Source organism: Stenella coeruleoalba, assembly GCF_951394435.1.
Source record: "Stenella coeruleoalba genome assembly, chromosome: 16".
In the NCBI taxonomy this organism is placed as follows: Eukaryota; Metazoa; Chordata; class Mammalia; order Artiodactyla; family Delphinidae; genus Stenella; species Stenella coeruleoalba.
The window spans coordinates 59,535,146-59,558,624 of NC_137162.1; the positions used below are offsets into that span (position 1 = coordinate 59,535,146).

The 23,479-nt window shown below is 35.4% G+C and overlaps 3 protein-coding genes across 6 annotated transcripts in view; 2 read left to right on the forward strand and 1 right to left on the reverse strand.

The window, feature by feature from the left end:
* Nucleotides 1–13,545, forward strand: part of P4HA1 (prolyl 4-hydroxylase subunit alpha 1) — a 94,441-nt gene extending 80,896 nt beyond the window's left edge. For all 4 annotated transcript variants that reach the window (XM_079899935.1, XM_079899936.1, XM_079899937.1 and 1 more), the window contains 4 exons: nt 5,240–5,305; nt 7,596–7,664; nt 8,161–8,257; nt 9,851–13,545. In XM_079899935.1, the coding sequence (XP_079756061.1) occupies nt 5,240–5,305; nt 7,596–7,664; nt 8,161–8,257; nt 9,851–9,921 (303 nt within the window). In that variant the 3' untranslated portion in view covers nt 9,922–13,545. The remainder of the gene's footprint in view (nt 1–5,239; nt 5,306–7,595; nt 7,665–8,160; nt 8,258–9,850) is intronic.
* Nucleotides 718–1,748, forward strand: VAMP7 (vesicle associated membrane protein 7). The gene has a single exon (XM_079899939.1). The coding sequence runs from the start codon at nt 967–969 to the stop codon at nt 1,624–1,626; it is 660 nt and encodes a 219-aa protein (XP_079756065.1). The 5' UTR covers nt 718–966; the 3' UTR covers nt 1,627–1,748.
* OIT3 (oncoprotein induced transcript 3) overlaps nt 8,672–23,479 on the reverse strand; it is an 88,549-nt gene continuing 73,741 nt past the window's right edge. The window contains exon 14 of the transcript XR_013824255.1: nt 8,672–8,741. The gene's annotated coding sequence lies outside the window, so the exon portion shown is untranslated. The remainder of the gene's footprint in view (nt 8,742–23,479) is intronic.

The following is a 23,479-nucleotide window of genomic DNA, read 5'->3' on the forward strand; positions in this document are numbered from 1 at the left end:
TGAGAATCTGCCTGCTAATGCAGGGGACACGGGTTTGAGCCCTGGTCTGGGAGGATCCCACATGCCGCGGAGCAACTAGGCCCGTGAGCCACAACTACTGAGCCTGCGCCTCTGGAGCTTGTGCTCCGCAACAAGAGAGGCTGCGATAGTGAGAGGCCCGCGCACCGCGATGAAGAGTGGCCCCCGCTTGCCACAACTAGAGAAAGCCCTCGCACAGAAACGAAGACCCAATACAGCAAAAGTAAATAAATTAATTAATAAACTCCTACCCCCAACATCTTCTTTAAAAAAAAAATTCATAGCTTATTTGGAATTTGTGGAAGCATGGTGGAATAGATATTCTGTAAAGCCTTTTAAAGCAGTAAAAAATACCTAGAGACAGGGTAAAAGAACTTAGCATACTTTTAAATGCATTGCTGAGCTTTGAAGAAAGTAAAGGAAATTCTCAAAGGCAAACTGAACAGAGAAAACCTAGAAACTAAAATTAGAGTGTTTAAAGGGAGCAAAAAAGCTGAGGCTAGAGGCATGTACCTCCAGGAATCTAGAGCTTTGGGGATTAATAGCTCTGTGAGAGGACCTGCTATAGTGTAGGCTACTGAACTGAGATACCTGCATAAAACCTAAATCTCCAAAAGGATTACACCTTCAGAGAAAGAAAGAATGGCCTAGAAAATCATCTGCTTTGAGTCAAGACCCTTCAAAAGAGTTTCCTCTCGCATCCTAGCTGGAGTATGATGTGTTATGGGGAGCTTTTTCTGGCAGTTTGAAAGCAGAGGCCTGCCAACAGATACAGATGCCCCCAGGATGTTAGATACTTCAGTTATCAGATACAGAATATAAAAAAACTATATAGGTCCAGTCTAGCCTCCTCTGGGAGCGGGCAGTTGGCGAGCCCACGCTAACCTGCGCAACTCTGTCCTGATCCCCGAGTTCTCACACGGTGCCCAGACAGATCAGATCGAAGCCATGGCCATTCTTTTCGCTGTTGCCAGGGGAACCACTATCCTTGCCAGACAAGCTTGGTGTGGAGGCAACTTCCTGGAGGTGACAGAGCAGATTCTGGCTAAGATACCTTCTGAAAATAACAAGCTAACGTACTTACATGGCAATTATTTGTTTCATTACATCTGCCAAGACAGGATTGTATATCTTTGTATCACTGATGATGATTTTGAGTGTTCCCGAGCCTTTAATTTTCTAAATGAGATAAAAAAGAGGTTCCAGACCACGTACGGTTCAAGAGCACAAACAGTGCTTCCGTATGCCGTGAATAGTGAGTTCTCAAGTGTCTTGGCTGCACAGCCGAAGCATCACTCCGAGAATAAGGGCCTAGATAAAGTGATGGAGACTCAAGCCCAAGTGGATGAACTTAAAGGAATCATGGTCAGAAACATAGATCTGGTGGTTCAGCAAGGCAAAAGATTGGAATTATTGATAGATAAAACAGAAAATCTCGTGGATTCGTCTGTCACCTTCGAAACAACCAACGGAAATCTTGCCCGAGCCATGTGTGTGAAGAATCTCAAGCTCACCATCATCATCATCATCTTATCAGTCATATTCATCTATATTATTGTGTCACCTCTCTGTGGTGGATTTACATGGCCAGGCTGTGTGAAGAAATAAAGTTATCATTAACCAAGGATACGAGAGAACAGGGAGTTAAAAGCAATCCGTTTGATTCAGGCCTTTTAATACTAACAGATGGTGTCTGCCAGTCTTTTCAACCCTCTTCTTTCTCTCTTTTGTTTTAATATTGTTCTATGCCTCCAGATTTATCTTTGTCCTATCAACCAGTTTATTCCAGTGCACTTCAGACCGAACCATTTATTGCAGCAGTAGCCTTAAAAAGGCATTTTGTTTCTTTGGTTTGTAAACTAGTGTCATCTACTTATAGATACATTTTTGTTTATAATTGCACAAAGCTATCACAGCTAGAAACCACCTGTCTTATGAGCTGTCTACTGAAATGATGGATGACCTTTGTGCACACAAAAGTTCAAGAGACAGATAGTATTGCTAACATCTCATCTTAATGTCCTTTGATTTTGAAGGGTTTTAAGTGCTTGGAAACAATATACATGGAGAATTGTTGTTATTTGGGGAATTGTAATTAATTGTTGGTGTTTCTAGGAGCCCAAGCAGGTAAAGTATTAAACATTGTATCTCAGTGAGATGGGGAACGTTTTGCTAGCCTCTTAGAAGCAAACAGAATTATCCTTGTCTGCCTATTATTAACTTTTAGGAAGAAAGTTTTCATTCACAAACCTCGCAGAGCTTGATATCCTCTGTTTCCCCATTGCAGTTGATTTAAGAAGACAGTGGTTTAAATATTGTCAAAGGTTGTGGTTTTTTACATATTCCTTTTTCTTTGGTGGATATTTAGGGCAATTGTATAGATAATAGAATGGGTAGTGGACAGAATGGGGAGGCACATTCCTCTGGCTCACCAAAGAGAAAGAAGAGAACCACAGTGGAAAAGCCCAAACTGAATATAGTCAGCAATCAACTCCAGGATTTGGGTTTGACTGGTGTTGAATAATAGTTTGAGCATCCTTTGCGGTTTAGTGAGTTCTTTAATCTGCCTAGTTTTGAAGAATTCTTTTGTGAAACTTGAGAGTAGACAGTATGATACATGAAAGAATGCAAGACATTTTAGCTAACATCCATGTAACTGCAGCGTGAAAAAACTGGAGTGTAATTATACTGCTTTGGCTACTCTGGCATCTGTTAGCTAGTGTGTACTTTTAGTGTGTATCTGAAAGGACAATATTTGCTGCCCTAGATCTAATTGCACTTACTTATCAATAAATGCCAGTAAATGGACATTATATTACATTTGACTATTTTCCCAATGAAAGAACAAATTGGTCTGTAAAACCTAGTCACCTGTTTAGCCTAGTCATGTGCCTTGAATATTTATATGTGTCACATAATCTGGCACCTGCAACCTGTTCTTCCATCTGTACCATTCAATTCATGCTGGTTCATTTATTTGACATATATTTTCAACCCCCTGGAACTCTTTTCCTGGTGATCATGTATAGTGCAAATGTTTTTTCAGTCCTCTTTATCAACACTAATGCCTTTTAATTACATCAGCATTTCCTGTTGGAAAACACATTTGTTCCATGAAAACATTTGGCATTCCTTAATAATAATTTCCAAATGTCTTTAATCCCAAGACTTAAAGCTTATTTCCCTTTCTTACACACACGTGAATAAAAATGATGTGCATGTTTTAGGGATAAATTACTTAACCATCTCTTGATCTATTTATGTATAAGAATTCTTTTTAAAGCACATACCTTGTTTTAAATGATGCACAAACTGAAGGCATTAATAATATTTAAGAGTAATAGAAAAAATAACTAATACTTTAAAAATAAAAGAGGATAAAAATTACTGAATTCTCAAAATGATTTAACATATTTGAAAAATAAACAGAAGCTTTAGGTCAAAAAATTGTTGAAATTTAAAATTTAGTGTATAAGTTAAACAGATTAGAGACAGCTGCAGTGAATTGGGCAATAAATCTGAAGAAATTACAGGAATACATTTTGAAAGACAGGAAGATAAAAACCATAAAATAGATGCAGAGGCTGGAGAATAAATAATATTAAAGCAGTTTGTTAAAAAGTTGTTCTTGCCCAAGTACTCTTGCTTAAGATCAATAAATATTTAACCTTTTAAATTAAAAAGTTAAGTAATTTTAACATATCAAGCTATAAATTGTCATTACCAAATCTTAATTTAAGATTTATCATAGTTACATGATTTCTAAGGAATGTGCCAAGTATTCTAATAAAATTCTTGATCTATTACCATTTTTTAATAAGAGTGTATTCTTTGGAAAGAAAACAGTCTGTATTGTATTACATTCCTTGACTGGTTTAATCCCAGAATCCTAGACTCTTTCTCTGGGCAGGCTAGCAAAGAATATATTTTTAGTCTCTTTTCCATCTGTTTTCAATTATTGAAAAATGTCTGAGGATCTTGGATGATGTGAAAGACTACAGTTTAAGTCCTCACATTAATGTAACTAAATTTTTTTTCATAGCTTTTTATTTTGAAATAATTATAGATTCCTAGGAAGTTTCCCCCCAAATATACAGGGAGATCCCACGCACCCTTCATTCAACCGCCTTCAGTGTTAACGTCTTGCATAACTGTAGTACACTATCAAAACCAGGAAATTGGTGTTGGCACAAGCAACAGAGCTTATTCATATTTCACCAGTTATGCTCGCACTCATGTCTGTCTGTCTATACAGTTTTATTACATGGGTAGCTTTATGTAACTACCACCACAATAAAGATACATAACCTCACCATCACGGTAAGACTCCCTTGCGGTACTGCTCTGTAGCTACATATACCCTTCTGCCTCCCATCCATAACTGCTGGTAACCACTAATCTGTTCTTCACTAAAATTATTTTGCAAATGTTATGTAAATATTACATACGGCATGTATCCTTTTAAGACTGTCTCTTTTCACTCAGCATAATTCCCTTGAGGTTCATCCATGTTTTTGCAGAACATATCAACAGGGTGTTCCTTTTTTTTGCTGCATAGTATCCTGTGGTATAGGTATACGACAGTTTTAGTCATTCATCCTTTGAAGGACATTAACGGACAATTTGAGGATATGACAAATTGATGTGTATAAATTTCTGTGTGAAGAATACATGATTTTCATTTTTCTGGGAAAATGCCAAGAGACTATACTGTATTTTAATTTAGCTTTAAATAGCCAGACGTGAATTCTCCAGCCAGATTAAAGTGCTGACAGCCCAAAAGACAGCCAAGAATAGTAGCAGTGACATTTGAATGGATCATGAGTTCAAAGTAAATCTCAAGGTAAATTTTTTTTTACCCACAGAGAATTGACTTAATGAATGTAGCTGAGAGACTCTCATGTCTTGCTTTTTTGGAAGCTAAAACTATAGGTGTCAATTTTTAAAATAATCTGTGGATAGTAGATATTGGTTCTCATTATATAGGCTAACAAATCTGTTTTTTCCCCCTGAATGGTCTTATCAAAAGTATTCAGTGTACTGGTTGAATCAACAACCAACAAATATCTGAATGCCTGTTGTATATATGGTGCATTGGACATTATAAAGGAACCTTTAGGGGCTGTTTTTAGCATACTATTCAGCATATTAATGATGTTAGTTGCCATTGGAGAATTTGCATTACTGAATTTTATACCACTGAGTTGTGTTTTATTCACAGAAAGATGAGCCAGATGCTTTCAAAGAGCTGGGGACAGGAAATAGAATTGCTACATGGCTGTTTTATGTAAGTTATAGCTAAAATTTTTAAGTTGGGATTTGATCACATAACTCATTTATTTTGATGTGTTCACATGTTTGTTCTGTTTAGCTCTTAACATCCTAGTTTAATGTTTTTTTACAACTGAGTAAAGAATTTTTTCTTTGCATTTATAACTTTTTCAGATTGTACTTATTACAACCTGAAGAAGAAAGTTAAAATTACACCTAGTTCCAGTATTTGGAGGCAATGTGATATTTTGGAGTATGGACTGTCATCTATAGTCATCTATAATGTGTATATAAGCAACTCTATGTATTTGTAGGAATTTATGTGTATATATACACATTATCTTAATAAACTTTTTGAATTTATTGATAAATATATCAGAAAAGTGTACAAATCATAAATATATAACTTGATAAATTTTCACAAAGTGAACACTAGCATAGTCAGCACCCAGATCAAGAAATAGTATATTAGAGCACGCGAGAAGCCGTTTCCTCAAGGGTAACCATTCTCCCATTGTTCATTAGTTTCAAAACAGTATGATCTTCATTTTTTTAAATTGTTTGTTTATATATTCATACATAAAGCTTTGATCATTTGCCCGAGTTATCTATTGCTGCATAACAAATCACCCCAAAACTGAATGGTTTAAAGTAACAGTTTGATTCTTACCTTTCATGGTTGTGAGGTTGATTGGGCTTCATTTATGGTTCTTGCTCCGGATCTCTCATGCATTTGCAATCAGATAATGGCTGGCACTGGGGTCACCTTAAAGGCTGAGGTTGAGGCTGGTTGTTGGCCAGAATACCAGCATGTGGACTGGGCTTCCTCATAGCATGAGGCTGAATTCTAAGAGCAAGTATCCCCCAAAAGGCAGTACATAACTTTTTTTTCCTTTTGGCTGCGTTGGGTCTTCGTTGCTGCACGCGGGCTTTCTCTAGTTGCGGCGAGTGGGAGCTATTCTTCATTGCAGTGTGCAGGTTTCTCATTGCGGTGGCTTCTCGTTGCGGAGCACAGGCTCTAGGTGCACAGGCTTCAGTAGTTGTGGCTTGTGGCTCTAGAGCACAGGCTCAGTAGTTGTGGCACACAGGTCGCTGCAACTAGGGAAGGCCCACACGCAGCAACAAAGACCCATTGCAGCCAAATATAAATACATAAAATAAATAAATTTTAAAAAAAAAAGCAAAGAAATACAAGAAAATTGATGCTATATTATTTGGTCCAATATCCATAAATGTTAGATTATTTGTGACTATCAGACTATATATTAGATAATTATATCCCTTTTTAGTTATATATAGCATTTTTATTAGATTAGTATTCATTTTTTTCATTATTTGAATGCTTTTCTCAGATGGGCCACATAGCACAACTTTTAAATTCCTCTGAAGTTAATTTTTTCATTGCTTAAGAGCTATTAGCTCTTTGATATCGATTATATATTTATCATGGTAAAATACACTTCTTTATATCACTGAATGCCTTTAGCGTTAAACTGTGCTTGATACTAAGATCAAACTCTTCTTTGGTACAGCATTTGCCTATAAATCACTTGTTTTAGATGTGACTCGAATATAGCATATAGTTGGATTTTGCTTTGTGATACATTAGTCTGACTCTACATTCTACTTATGTTGTTTTTGAAAAAAATCTTCACTACATGATCTGTGTTTCCTTTGCCTCATTTTATGCATGTGCTTCTTCAGTTAATTTGGAAGGTTTGTGTTTTTATTCTAATTCACCATTAAGAATATAACTTTATAAATCTTTTCATCTTCTAATTTTTAGTTAATGTGTGTTGATACCCTACCATGAGAAATGACAAAACTGGTTTTAGTTTATTACTTTTCTCTTGGTGTTTAGTTCTATTTTGTTTGAATTCACTTATTTAAATATTTATTGAATACCTACTGTTTTGAGGCTATTCTCAGCAATAAACAAAACAGATGAAAATTCCTGCCCCCATGGAGATGATATTCTAGTGCTATAGAATACATATTTATACCCCATGCTACTTGATTTGTCAGTTTTAAATCATCTCTTTTTACCTCTGGCTATAAAAGAAATAGCTATCCCAAAGTATATCCCAGTCTCCCTTGCTGACTTCCATCTTTCCTCTGCTTTTATATATCTATGTAAACCTAAATAGCATCTTGTTTTTTAAAAACTGACTAGCATGCACAAACCCATTTATGTAAGTAGAAGTCCAGATATTCTCATTCTAGTATTTAGTATCAAATCTACCTCACAGCGGCATGTTTAACTTTATTCTACCAGCACTTTCGATAATACTCTCATCTCTTATTAGATGAGTGATGTGTCAGCAGGAGGAGCCACTGTTTTTCCTGAAGTAGGAGCTAGTGTTTGGCCCAAAAAGGTAAGCTTAGCTTGTTATTTTAATTTGGGAGCGGGGAGGGGGGGGGTCCTCTGTATTTTTTTCCCTGAGGAATATATACACCTATATTTCATAGTCTAAGTAGTAAATAACATTTTTAAAGGTAGTATACTTAAGGACTACATTATGCCTAGGGCAGATTTTAGATATTGTACAGTTTACCATGAGTACCTAGAGGTATGAACAACCAGGGATTAGTATTTAGAAGTTTTCATTTCTAAAATGGGTTCCGTATGATACTTGCTATTGTAAGATGTGTTAGCTTTGGCAAATACACTTTTTTGTTAAGTAATGCTGTTAATGCTTTCATATGATCACCAAAATTTTGTACATTATATGATACTTTCAGAACTATATTAGAGGAAGATATAGTGCTGCCATAGAGAATTATTTCCATAGAACAGAGGAAAATTTAGTTACTATAAAAAGCAATAACCTGATACTTTATTTGGGGATAATTTTGTATTGTTTTCCACAGGGAACTGCAGTTTTCTGGTATAATCTGTTTGCCAGTGGAGAAGGAGATTATAGTACACGGCATGCAGCCTGTCCAGTGCTGGTTGGAAACAAATGGGGTAAATATTTCCTATATTCTCTGAATAGAATTTGTGATTTTTGTCTCTTATTTAAAAATTATTATAATTTACATCTTAAAAGAAAGTGAAAAAAAACTCCTGACAGATTTGCCTAATATGACTTTAACACTGAAAGGGATTCAACCAAGCAAGTTTCTTATCTTAATATAAATTTGCTTTCAACAGATCAGATTTTTTATGACATTTTTAACACTATTTCCACTCATTATTTAAGAAACGTTAATTGACTCAAAGTTGAATCTTCCTCTCATGGGGTTCACAGTTGTCTCTTGTAGTAGATACTAATACAAAGATATAAACAGAAGACAGTAACTACTTACATTTAGGGAGGCTTCTTCGAAGTTTAATTAATTTTTATATTTAGTCTTGAAGATAGAGCAGTAGTTTTCCAGGCATGTTACGGACCAGGGCCAGGAATCATATGAAGCTAGAGAGGTACTCTCAGGTTCATGCAAGTATAGGACTGGCGACATTAAAAAAAAAAAAAAAGAAAAAGAAATAGAAATGGGTGAACTTATTTTTATATAGATTTATTTAACCCCATGTATCTATTTCCGTATGTGTCACTTGGCCACATTCCACACTTGAAGTGCTTAGTAGCTACATGTGTCTAGAGGCTACCGTATTGGACATAGCAAGATTAAGGAGTGATACCTGATCATCAGGATTTAAAAGAACTCCCCTGATGATAACTAATGTTTGAGAACCACTGGACTAGAATGAAGAGAGGCTAGTGGAGGAGAGATGAGTTTAGAAGGCTGTTTTCTGTTGTCTAAATGGGTGATGATAAAAGCCTGGACTAAGGCAGCAGCAAAAGGTTTGGAGAGCAAAGAATAGATTGAAGAGATCATAGAAGTAAAATCAACAGGGTTTGATGAATAAAAGATTGGATACACAGGTTAAGAAAGGAAACAAAGTAGTTAAGAATTAATGAGTACTAGTTTAAATATCTTATACATGTTGATGCCATTGATTGGGTTCTATGATATACGAGGAGGAGGAAGAAATTAATTCCTTTGGGGGTATATTAAAAAACAGTATCTTGGAACAAAGGAAACTTGATGAGCACATAATACGAGAGATTAATCATAGAGTTGTGTTCATTTTTAAAATGTCTTTGTATTAGAAGTGGTATTTTGCAAACAGGTAAAACAGTGTTTTGTTCTGTCTGTACCTACATCTCAAGTCTTACATTGAACATTAGAAACTTTAGGCAATACACATGCACAGATTCTCAAATGTACATACATATATATAAAATCTTTTTTATTTCCAGCATTTAGTGAAGTTCTTAAAAAGACAGCCTAAATAGCATCTGTCTTTGTCTGGTTTTGGTCTTGAACTTTTTTAGCCCATGTAGAAACTTCATTATAGTCCTAGCTCCTAGGAGTTAATTAAATACTAGTTAGAAAGAGGGAAGAGATATGGGAACATATGTATATGTATAACCGATTCACTTTGTTATAAAGCAGAAACTAACACACCACTGTAAAGCAATTATACCCCAATAAAGATGTTAAAAAAATACTAGTTAGATAGTGGGGGACATTAATATATTATTTTCTTTCACAGTATCCAATAAATGGCTCCATGAACGTGGACAGGAATTTCGAAGACCATGCACCTTGTCGGAATTGGAATGACAAACAGACTTCCCTTTCTCTCCTGTTGTACTCTGATGTGTCTGATACACACATTTCCCAGTCTTAACTTTGAAGAGTTTACAGTTGACTAACACTCCATGATTGATTCAGTCATGAACCTCATCCTATGTTTCATCTGTGGACAATCGCTAACTTTGTGGGGGTTTTTTTTTTCTTTTAAAAGTAACACTTAAAACACCACATTTTACATATGAAACCTTAAAGTTCAGTTGGTATCACAGAGGACAAAGCAAGGCAGGGTAAAAAATGAGGAATTTTTATATTTATGGTATATTTTAAAGAACTTTTTTTGGTTGGATAAAAAATACAATTTAGGCATCTGATTATAGTATTTCAGTACATCTCAGTTGGTGGGTGGTAGGCTAGAATGGTCCGTGTGATTAAGGAACAGATGCCGTATAGTATGGACCTAGGTATTATGTTTACCTAGTCTCAACAACTCCCTTCTGGATCTGCCTGAAGACTAGGAATAAATTAGCCCTGTAAAGTGGGTTCCATACAATGTTTGCCCCTCCATATGCTATTCTAATTTGATTTTTTTTCTCCCAAGTCATTTTTAAAGTATGCTTTATTTTACCAAACCCCTTCTTTCATAGCTCCTCTGTGGTGAATTAAATCTGAGTTACAATACCTTGATTAAAAAAAAAATGTTTAACAGAAGGTCCTACATTAAAAGCTTGGGCCTTCTTAACTAAAATGATCATGACTCAGTCTGTTTCTTGTTTTTCTTAAATGACTGATGATTTTGTCCAAAAAATTTTGCTGTTTTTCTTAGTGCTAATTCCTTGCCTCTTATTTCAGCTACCTACAGCAGGGGATGATGATGTTGGCATTCGGATTAAAAAAATATCGTGCCTTAGGAGACTGGAAATTTAAAAATGTACAAGTCCTTTCAATGATGAGGGAATTGATATAAAAGGAGTTTTTCCTAAAAAGCCAAAATGTTTGTTTTTTCAATTCTGAAATGTGTTGTGACAACAGTGACCTATTTATGATCTTAAATCTTTTTTAAATGTTTCCGTTTTCTGTGTGGTATTTTTCGTATTTAAATGTGAATGTGTGCTATAGCAATAACAGGTTATTTCTTTAGAATTAGGACTTAGGTTTATCCTCCTGATTTTCATTCACTCTAAAGTCACATTGTTATGGTAGAAAATTAAGGCTCTTTGAACTTTCAGATATTTAATCAATCAAAATATGTTACCTTCAAAGGGAGCTCTACAACTTTATTACTATGGTTATGGAGTTTTTACAGTAATGCTACTTAAGATTTTCTGTTGTTCAAATACATGGTATGGTAGTAGAAAGCTCTGAACCTAATGAAGTATGTTCATTGACCCTTTAACCTTTATATTTCTTATGGTGAATCATAGTTCACATAAGGGCTCTTTATCCTTTATGCAGTATTTAAATAAGGAAGAATTTGGTTAATTCTCTGGGAAAGAGGGTATTACTTTACCATTTTTTTAGAAAAGTGAACTGTGAACTTTATTTCTTTGAACTATCCTTTGTTCCACCACAAGTATTTTAGTAAGAAATATTGAGAATTAAATTCATTAATCTAATCAGATTTTGTGACCACAGATTTTTTAAAAATCTTTTTTAGATGGAAGCAATGTAAATTCAAAATTGAAGAAATAAAATGGGTGTTCAAAGAAAGGATACTAATCCTTAATTGCCACGTGTTTTAGAAAGTAGAATAAAAAATATCTATTTCACAAGGAAACAACATATTCCATAATCTTACAAATTTCATTATATTCAACCCCAAACCCCACACAGGGATTGGTAAACTCTTGTCAGTGTTAGGTCTTACAGAACCCTCCCAAGTTTCATAATTACCAACTATTTTTCTTTCCAAATGAAAAGGAGAAAAAAAATTCCAGTATAAAACTTTGCAATCCTTTTTTTTTATGCTGAACTTTAAAATAAATGAGGGCTAGAGCTATCATGGAAAATGTGGAAACTGTGGTTTCCTCACCAACCCTAAGTGTCCATCCTTTAAGGTTGGAAGTTTCATCATTCATTAACTTTAACCATGTGTTATCACCAATATCACCAAGTTAACTGAAGTATCCACCAGAACACTCAATCAGCAGGGTAAGTAAATGTCATAACTATGTAATAACCTAGTAGGATTATTTAAAAAAATAATGAAGTGACTAAGATTCTTCAGAAAGCTAGATGGTAAATGCAGTAATGAAAGACACAACCAACCATGAACTTTGGTGAATTTATAATAAAATGGTTACTACAATATAAAAGGATTGAGAAGAGTTGTTGTAAGCAGTAAACACACACACATATAATACCTTATATATGTGTGATATAAAAATATAATACCTTATAAGTGTGTGTATATAAGATATATATTATTGCTGCTGAGAAGAATCTAAATATCCTTACGGACTCATGTGTTGCTGGTTATATGTAAATTCCATGCCAGGTTTCCACTTAAGTCCATATAGCTGAAAATTGAACAACCCATGTGTAGGGCCTAATGAGCTAAACAATTGAATGACTAGATGGCTGCCATTAAGAAACTTACAGTGTGATACCAAAATAACAACAACAACAAATGCCCAATCATGATTAAATAACTAAATCACTTGAGAAGGAATAAACAGAATTATGAAGTGGAGATTGCTAGGAGAAAGCAGAAAGAAAAATAACATCTTAGTCTGGATGCCCAGCAGCACAAGAACCAATCCCTTCTCTTGGCAGCGCTTACTTCACTGGGGTAAAAGTTTGTTATTTAGCAGGAGCAGTATTGGGTAACTTAGAGAAATAAGAATGAACTGTCAGCACTAGAGAGTACTGTTTATTAAATTATCAGATTTATCAGAATGAAATAGATTTCATATTCCAATTTCCTAATGTCCTTGGATATTATTCTACCACACTAATGAGTTTTGCAAAAGTAACTATAGTAGAACAGTAAATTTCTTGGCTGCCTGCTTTATTGACTTTTATTTGAGGACTTTGAAGTTTACTTTCTGTGTGAACGTAGCCTTCAATTAAATATACGTTTTGATGCAGGAAGACTAATTTGTAAAAAAAAATTAATAGGCAGTCTTATCAAATGTAAAAGTTTAAATAAAAGGAACCACTGAAAAGGAGTGCTAGTCTCTATATTCTGCTTTTTGAGGCCTTGTTGAATTCCCATTGCAGCACTGTTGTATTGAAGTCAGTTGTACAAAACAAGATAAACACAGATAAAATGAGCTCTAAAATCTGAAAAAAGAAAATCCTTAAATTTTGTCATTTGGTTGTTCCAATTCCTAACAGCCTGGCTTATAATACAAATCTGTTTTAGGCTAAACACTTTAAAAGATTCAGAATAGAACATTTTAAAGAGAATATGTAGAGTGATGTACACTTTGACGTTTCATGGCTTTTTAGGGAGATGAATTTTAGCTTTAGTCAATTTCTTCTAGAAAAGGCATTCACTTATTTAAGTCTACAAAGAGCAAAAATTATTATTTTAATATCTACGTTAAAGTCATAAATGTAATTAAGCTCCATTGCAATGTAGGTTTTACATGGGTTTGGAAATATCATGGGTTAAATCATATTATGTAAATAACCTTACAGTTGTTAACTCTTAGAAGATGAAATAATTAAATTCACCTATAAAGTAAGTTATGTTCTATTTTTACTTTACATTTAAAAGGCACAAAAGTTAAGGCTCTGTAACATGAAACACCTTTCAGATTTTTATCTATTTTACTTCTGCAACTATAGGAAAATAGTCTATGGAAAAGTTGAAGTAAGGCAATAATTAAAAGTGCTCTGAAACAGTCCTACTTAGAGTGCAAAAGAGTTGCCATGGGGTTTGTTACTGTTCCACAATGAGATAAGGAGATTACATCAACATGTAAATACAGTACATCAATAACTACATGGTTTTGTTCAGTTGACTTTTTTCATAGCAAAATTTTCAAGATGAAGAAAGCAATGTGTTATTTACATTGTGGTACAAGCTCCTTGTATCTCAGTGAGAACCAGCTTTAAATAGCATTGCTCTAGAACAGTACAAATTTTGTTTGATTCTACATTTTTAACGGCACTAAAGAGTTTCATATCTGTGGTTTGGATCTTGGTGGGGTAGTGGGAGCAGACTTCTTATGTCATGGCATAATGGGAAAAACAATTCAGAATAATTAATTAGCTTAGCGTATAATGTATCAAGGAATCAACATAGTATCCTTACAGTGATAGATTTGGATCAACATTTCCTCTAGTTCTAAGACCACTTAAACTTAATGTGACTTATTCTTGTTGGTATAAGACATATTTAAGAACATTGGTTCTAGAGGAAGCTAGTGGACTAGGAAGCTCCAGACCTTTGTTCCCCCATGGAAACATGAAACCAGCAACTAGAGCCTGGATGAAATAACTTTATAGAGGTCTGGAAAACAGCCAAAGGTTTAAATTAACCAAGTGAAAGCCAAGTTAAGAAAAAGCCATGTTCAAAGTGGTAGGAAATTTCACAGTGTTTTTACTTAACCTTGCCTCACCCCAAACCTGGTACAGCACAGGTGGGAGGAAGTAGCTGCCCCATTCCCAGTTCTTATCTTTAACCAGAAGGAGCAGAGCAGATCTTGTTTGTAACCTTTTAATCTGTTTGGAAGCTGTGTGAAGGACTGGTCTTTTTCACTTAATTCAGAGCTCAGAAGGAAAAGGGTATATAGCTGGGGAAAGCCCTGGGAAGCATCAGACACTGCTTGTTAAAGCTGCAGAGGAACTACAGACCTGGAGTAGCCAGATGCAAGAGATTACAGGTAGTGGAATACAATAGAAGGCCCTGAAAAGTGGCTGAGATGAGACTTCTAGGGAAAACAAGACTTTAAAAAGCAGGAATGTATATGGGGAGATGGAGAAAAGCATCAACAAGGGTCCAGGCAAGATGCATGCCAAAGAAAGACCTTGAACCCCATGCTGATCCCAAGGATTAAAATATGCTCTTCTGCAAAGACTGGGAGAGGCTACTCTTTAAAGTACCTAATTTTCAGCACCCCGCCACACACACACAAATCACAAAGCATACATAGAAACAGGAAAACATTTCTCATTTCTCCTATTCAGAAGGAGAAAATTAATTGGAAGAAACCATCCCTGAAGAAACACACTGGATGTACTAAACTAGGAGTTTAAAACACCTGTTTTAAATATGCTCAAAGAGCTGAAGGAGAACATAGACAAAGAGCTAAAAGAAGCCAGAAAATGATATATGAACAAAATAAGAATATCAACAAAAGGATAAAAAATAAATTAGTTTAAAGAACCAACAATAATTCTAGAGCTGAAAAATAAGTGAATCGCAAAATTCACTAGAGGGGTTCAACAGCAGGTTCAAATAGGCAGAGGAATAAATCAGCAAACTTGGGGATAGGTCATTTGAAATTATCAAGTCAGGTCCAAGGAGGAGAAAGAAGAAAAGTGAACAGAGCCAAAGGGACTTACATGACACCATCAAACAGCCCAGTATATACATTATGTGAATCCCTGAAGAAGAAAATTTCTGAGAGATCATTTGAAAAAATAATGGTCAGTTATTTCCCAAATTTGTAATCATGGATTGACAAATTCCAGAAGCTTAAAGAATTCCAGGTAGGATAAACTCAGAGAAAACACTGAGACCATATTATAATCATAGTACATAGTAAATCTATTCTACAAAAATGAGGGAGAAATTAAGACATTTCCAGATAAATAAAAGCTGAGGGAGTTCATTACCACTTGACCTGCCCTGCAAGAAATGCTTCAAGTTAAAAGGACTCTGGACATTGAATGGAAATCATATGAAGATATAAATATAATAAAGGTAAATATATGGAACAACAGAAAAATCAACATTGTGACTTTGGGTTACAACTCCACTCTTTTTTCCTAGAGGATTTAGAAGATAAATGCATAAAAAATTATAAATATGTTAATGAGTACAATATATAAAGCTGAATTTGTGACTTCATTAACATAAAGGGGAGTGGATCTGTAAAGGGGTAGAGTTTTTGATGGGGTTGCAGAAACTGGTATTAATTCAGATTAGATTGTTATAACTTTAGGATGTTATGTGTAGTCCACGTGCTAACCACAAAGAAAGTATCTATAGAATATGTACAAAAGGAAATGAAAAATAATCAAAACGTGTCATTACAAAGAAAGTAAACAGAAAAGAAGGCAGTAAAAGAGGAAATGAGGGACAAAAAAAAAGCTGTAAGATATAAAGAAAAAATGGCAAAAGTAATTTTGCCATCCCTAGCAGTAATTACTTTAAATGTAAATGGATTAAACTCCCCAGTCAAAAGACGTAAATTGACATAATGGATAAAAAGCATGACCCAAGTATATGCTGTCTTAAAGAGACTCACTTTATCTAAAGACATGCATAAGTTGGAAGCAAAAGGATAGGAAAATATATTCCCTATCAAAATCCCAATGATTTTTTTTACCCATCATAAAATTAATATGTGGGTATAGAGGGAACAGATTTCAGGACAATAAAAGCTATTTATGACAAATCCACATCCAATATAATACTCACTGGTGAAAAGCTGAAATCCTTCCTGATAAAACCTGGAAAAAGACAAGGATCCCCACTCTCACCTCTTCTATTCAACATAGTTTTGGAAGTCCTAGCCACAGCAGTCAGACAAGAAAAAGAAATAAAAGATATCCAAATTGGAAGGGAAGAGGTAAAATTATCATTATATGCAGCTGGTATGATATTATATGTAGAAAACCCTAAAGACTCCATACAAAAATTACTAGAACTGATAAACGAATTCAGCAAGGTAGCAGGATACAAGATTAACATACAGAAATTGGCTGCATTTCTTTATGCCAACAATGAAATACCAGAAAGGGAATGTAAAAAAACAATATCTTTTAAAATCACACCCCCAAAAATAAAATACTTAGGAATAAAGCTGACCAAGGAGGTGAAAGACTTATATGCTGAGAATTATAAAACATTAATAGAAGAATTTGAAGATGATTCAAGGAAATGGAAAGATATCTCATGCTTTTGAATTGGAAGAATAGTGTTAAAATGGCCATACTACCCAAAGCAGCCTACAGATTTAATGCAATCCCTATCAAATTACGCATGACCTTTTTCATGCAACTAGAAAACATAATCCTAAAATTCATATAAACCAAAAAACACAGAATTGCCAAAGCAATCCTGAAGAAAAAGAACAAAGCCAGAGGCATAACCCTCCCAGACTTCAGAAGATACTACAAATCTACAGTAATCCAAACAGCGTGGTACTGGCACAAAAACAGACATACAGATCAATGGAACAGAATAGAGAGAGAGCCCTGAAATAAACCCACACACCTACAGTCAATTAATCTTTGACAAAGGAGGCAAGAATATACAATGGGAAAAAGTCTTTTCAGCAAGTGGTGCTGGGAAAGTTGGACAGCCATATGTAAATCAATGAAGTTAGAATACACCCTTTCACCATGCACAAAAATAAATTCAAAATGGCTTAAAGACTTAAACATAAGGCACAACACCATAAAACTCCTAGAAGAGAACACAGGCAAAACATTCTGACCTAAATCATACCAATGTTTTCTTAGGTCAGTCTCCCAAGGCACTAGAAATAAAAATGAAAATAAACAAATGGGACTTAAAAGCTTTTGCACAGCAAAGGAAACCATAAGGAAAATGAAAAGACAACTCACAGAATGGGAGAAAATAATTCGCAGATGATGCAATCGCCAAGGGCTTAATTTCCAAAATACACAAACAGCTCATACAACTCAATAACAAAAGAAAAACAAATAACCCTCTCCAAAAATGGGCAGAAGATTTAAATAGACATTTCTCTAAAGAAAACATAAAGATGCCAATAGGCATATGAAAAGATGCTCAACATTGCTAATTATTAGACAAATGCAAGTCAAAACTACAGTGAAAAGAAGGGCCCCCCTTGTGCACACCACCTCCACAGACAACTGTCGCCACATGGTGGCCCAATTACAGCAGCACCGGCCACTGCTCTCTATCCCATTTTACCTCTCCTCGACCCAACCCAGAGGGGTCAGAAACTGCTGCTAGTTTTCCAGCCTGAAGTAGGCCCAAGCTCAGAAAGGGGGGGAAATTTAGAATTTAAATTAATTTGGAGTTCCAAAAAAAAAAACTACAATGAGGTGCCACCTCACACCAGTCAGAATGTCCATCATTAAAGAGTCTACAGATAACAAATGCTGAAGAGGATGAGGAAAAAAAGGAACCCTCCTACACTGTTGGTGGGAATGTAAGTCGGTGCAGCCACTGTGGAAAACAGTATGGAGGTTCCTCGGAAAACTAAAAATAGAATTACCATATATCCAGCAATCCCACTCCTGGGCATATATCTGGACAAAAGTATAATTCAAAAAGATACATGCACCCCTATGTTCATAGCAGCACTATTCACAATAGCCAAGACATGGAAACAAGCCAAATGTCCACCAACAGATGAATGGATCACGAAGATGTGGTACATATATACAATGGAATACTACTCAGCCATAAAAAACAACAAAGTAATACCACTTGCAGCAACATGGATACAACTAGAGATTATCACACTAAGTGAAGTAAGTCAGACAGAGACAAATACCATATGATATCACTTATATGTGGAATCTAAAATACAGCACAAATGAACCTATGTATGAAACAGAATCATGGACATTGAGAACAGACTGGTGGTTGTCAAGGGGGAGAGGGTTGTGGGAGGGATGGATTGGAACATTGGGGTTAGCACATATAGGCTTTTATATATGGAAGAGATAAGCAGCAAGGTCCTACTACTGTATGGCACAGAGAACTATGTACAAAATCCTATGATAAACCATAATGGAAAACAATATGAAAAAAAGAATGTATATATTGTATAACTGATTCACTTTGCTGTACAGCAGTAATTAACACAACATTGTAAATCAACTATACTTCAAATAAATAAATAAAATTAATATGGAATCAAAAGGGACCCTAAATAGCCAAAATAATCTTGAAAAAGAGTAACAACAGAAGTCTCACACTTCCTGATTTCAAAACTTACTATAAAGCTACAGTAATCAAAATAGTGTGATGCTGGCATAAAGACATAGACAATTAGTATAGAATAGAGAGCCTAGAAATAAATCCGCATAACTCAACAAAATATAACCCAAATTTTAAAAAAAGATCAAGGACTTGAATAGACATTTCTCCAAAGAAGAAATACAAATGTCTAATCAACACATGAAAAGATGCTCAACATCACAATGACTAGGGAAATGCAACTCAAAACCACAATGAGATAAACTCTCACACTCTTTAAGATGACTATTATCACAAAAAAATAAAAAAAAATAAGTGTTGGTGAGGCTGTGGAGAAATTGGAATCTTCACACATCGTTGGTAGGAATGTAAAATAGTTTAGCCACTATATATTCCTCTTCTGGGTATATATCCTAAAGTAATGAAAGCAGAGACTCAGATATTTATTTGTACACTCACTTTAATAGCAGCAGTATTTACGAGAGCCAAAATGTGGAAGCAGCCCAAGTGTCCATCAACAGATAAATGGATAAATAAAACATAAAAAGGAGGACAGTTTTTAAAATAAAAAAGAAATTAATAAAACAATCCAAAAGAAAATGAAACTGAAAATAAGCAAAGAAGATCTAACAGAGATAATGGGAATCCCTAAATAAACAACAAAACCAAGTAAAGAGAATCATGCTTAAAAGTTATATTTCAAGAAAACTGTCTGTAGTATGCCTGACATTAAGCTTTTGAGTGCTGAGACATCCATTTCAAAGGCATCCATCTTGAATAACCATATTGCCAGCTCTATGACACAGCTACAAGCAAAACAACTAGATAAGGAATCAGGCTGCCCCACACATGAAGTTTCGCTTTTAGAAAGCCCTGTGTCCTAGATAAATGACCACCTGAGCATACCTGCTTTTCACTTCCCATGCCCTATTCCCACTCTTATACTTGAAGCTTGCCAATAAAGAGTGAACCCACAAAATCTCAGGCACACCACCCTCGGAACTTAATAAAGGCAGACCACCAGGTTTGTGGTCCCTCCCTCCTACTCTACCCGTGACCTACTGTGTGGCCCTTGGTAGGTGCTGTGTACCCTCTAGGATATTTGAGTAATCTTGTTCTTCAAAGTTCCCTGATGGTTTTTGCTGAGGTGCTCCTTGCAATCATAGTAAGAACCACAAGGGCTGGTCCAGCCACAACCTTGGCTCCAGTCCAGAAAACGTCTGCAGGGACTCCCACAAGTAATAGGGACCCAGGCAAGTGTCTCAGGCATTCCTACCCAATAGCATCACTATCAGTAGGCTGGGACGGACACAATACTTTCTTAAAATAAAAACGTTTAAAACTATATATTGAAAGAGCACATTGTGTACCAGAGAATAACAACTCAGAATGACCAACATCAATACATACTCATAAAATGACCAGATTTTAAAGAGCAAAAAAATTTCCTTTGAGCATTTTGGCAAAAAGACCACATTACTTATCAGAGAGAGAGAATTAGATCATTAGAAGATGTCAACAGCAACACTTTATCACAGAAGAAAATGGATATAAAATATATTTAAGGTAGTCAAGGAAAGAAAAGTGAATGAAAGGTTTTATATCCAGCATAACTACCCTTTAAGTATAAAGGGCACAGACAAATCTATCAATATGCAAGAACTCAGAAAATATTGTTCCTGTGACACTTGCCCAAGAAATCTAGAGAATGAACATCTGACACCAGAATGGAAATTAGTTACATATGAAAGATGATGAAAATACTAATTATCAAACCCATAGGATATAGCAGTAACTACAGAAAAATATTTAACTTTTAACATTTACAGTATAAAACCAAAAAAAAAATTTTAATTAGTGTATTTATGGTGCAGCTACTATGGAAAACAGTATGGAGGTTCTTCAAAATATTAAAAATAGAACTACCATATGATCCAGCAATTCCACTTCTGGCTGTTTATCTGCAGGAAATGAAAGCACTAACTTGAAAAGATATAGGCACCCTCACGTTCTTTGCAGCACTGAACATGAAAGCAACCTAAGTGTCCATCAGTGGATGAATGGACAAAGAAAATGTGATATATATACACACAATAGAATATTAAATCATCCATAAAAAAGTAAATTTTGCCATTTGTGACACCAGAGACGGATTTCAGGATGTTATGTCAAGTGAAATAAGTGAGAGAAAGATAACTACTATATGATCTTACTTACTTACATGCGGAATCTAGAAAGATAACACAACAAAATACCTAAACTCATAGATACAGAGGACAGAGTTGGTGGTTTCCAAAGGTGAGGGATGGGGGCGGGGTCAAAATAGGTGAAGGAGGTCAGGAAGTACAAACTTCCAGTTGTAAGACAAAGAAGTCACATGGAAAAAGTGTAACTCTGTGTGGTGATGGATGTTAATGGTTTACTGTGGTAATCATCTTGCAATATATATAAGTATTGAATGATTACATTGTACACCTGAAACTAATATAATGTTATGTGAGTTACATCTCAAAAAAAAATTATTAGTCCCAAGTGTCAGTAGTGCCAAGGTTGAGAAACCCTGATCGCATCAAAATGAGTACATTTCTTTCAGCTGTTCTTTTTTTTTTTTTAACATCTTTATTGGGGTATAATTGCTTTACAATGGTGTGTTAGTTTCTGCTTTATAACAAAGTGAATCAGTTATACATATACATATGTTCCCATATCTCTTCCCTCTTGCGTCTCCCTCCCTCCCACCCTCCCTATCCCACCCCTCCAGGCTGTCACAAAGCACCGAGCCAATATCCCTGTGCCATGCGGCTGCTTCCCACTAGCTATCTACCTTACTACGTTTGTTAGTGTGTACATGTCCATGACTCTCTCTCGCCCCGTCACAGCTCACCCTTCCCTTTCAGCTGTTCTTGATCAAGTGACTTAGTTACTTGATCAAGAACAGCTGAAAGAAATGTACTCATTTTGATGAAGTGCTGGTTTGAAGAACTTGTCTTTAAAATCTTCAGGTTGTATAACAGTTGAGCCTGCTAGATGTATTCATCAGATATCATGTTCTTCATCATATTCCTTTTTTTCTTGAAACATTAAAGGCATTATAAAAACCAAAAAAATGTAATAATAAAATAAATGTATTCAATTAGAAAAATAGAGAAAACATTTAGTAAGTATGATGGAAATAATTCGTGCTTAGATGCAAGTTTACAGCACCAAATGTCTACATTAGAAATAAGAAAGGTCCAAAAATTAGTAACAAGGTTTCCACTTTAAGAAGCTAGAAAAGCTATACAATGGGGAATATTACTCAGCAATAAAAAGAAATGAAGTAGTTTCTCTGGTGGCGCAGTGGTTAAGAATACGCCTGCCAATGCAGGGGACACAAGTTTGATCCCTGGTCCAGGAAGATCCCACATGCCGCGGAGCAACTAAGCCCGTGCGCCTGCGCTTTTGAGCCTGCGAGCCACAACTACTGAGCTCGGGTGCTGCAACTACGGAAGCCCACGTGCCTAGAGCCTGTGCTCTGCAACAAGAGAAGCCACTGCAGTGAGAAGCCCACGCACCACAATGAAGAGTAGCCCTTGCTCGATACAACTAGAGCAAGCCCACGCACAGCAGCAAAGACCCAACGCAACCAAAAATAAACAAACAAACAAATAAATAAATAGGAAATAGGTTCTTTTAAAAAAAGAAGTGAAGTAGTGATACATACTACAAGATGGATGAACCCTAAAAATACACTAAGCGAAAGAAATTGATCACCGAGGACTGTATATTGTATGATTCCATATATATGAATGTCCAGAATAGACAAATCTAAAAAAGAAAGCAGATAAGTGGTTGCCTGGGGTAGGGAAATTAGGGAGTGGTGGCATTAGGTTTCTTTTTGGGTTAATGAAAGTGTTCTCAAGTTGATTGTGATGATGAAAACACAATTCTCTGAATATACCTGAAGTCATTAAATAGTACATTTTAAGTTGTTCACTTGTATGGTATGTGAATTCTGTTTCAATAAAAGTGTTTTGTTTTTTAAAGACTAGAAAGGAAGAACAAATTAAACCAAAAGTAAGCAGAAGAAAACTAAGAGCAAAAATAAATGAAAGGAAAATAGACAAACCATAGAGAAATTCAGTGAAACCAAAAGCTATTTTCTTAAATCCATCAATAAAAATTGATAAATCTTTAGACTGATAAAGAGCCAAGAGAAAAGAAACAAATTACCAATATGAGGCATCAAAAAAGGGACATTACTACAGCTTTTACAAGCATTAAAAGGATAATGGAGGGACTTCCCTGGCAGTCCAGTTGCTAAGACTTCACCTTCCAATGCAGGGGGTGAGTGTTCAATCCCTGGTCAGGGAGCTAAGATCCCACATGCCTCGGGGCCAATAAAACAAAACATAAAGCAGAAGCAATATTGTAACAAATTCAATAAAGACTTTAAAATGATCCCATCAAAAAAAATGATAATGGAATATTCTGAACATCTTTATATCA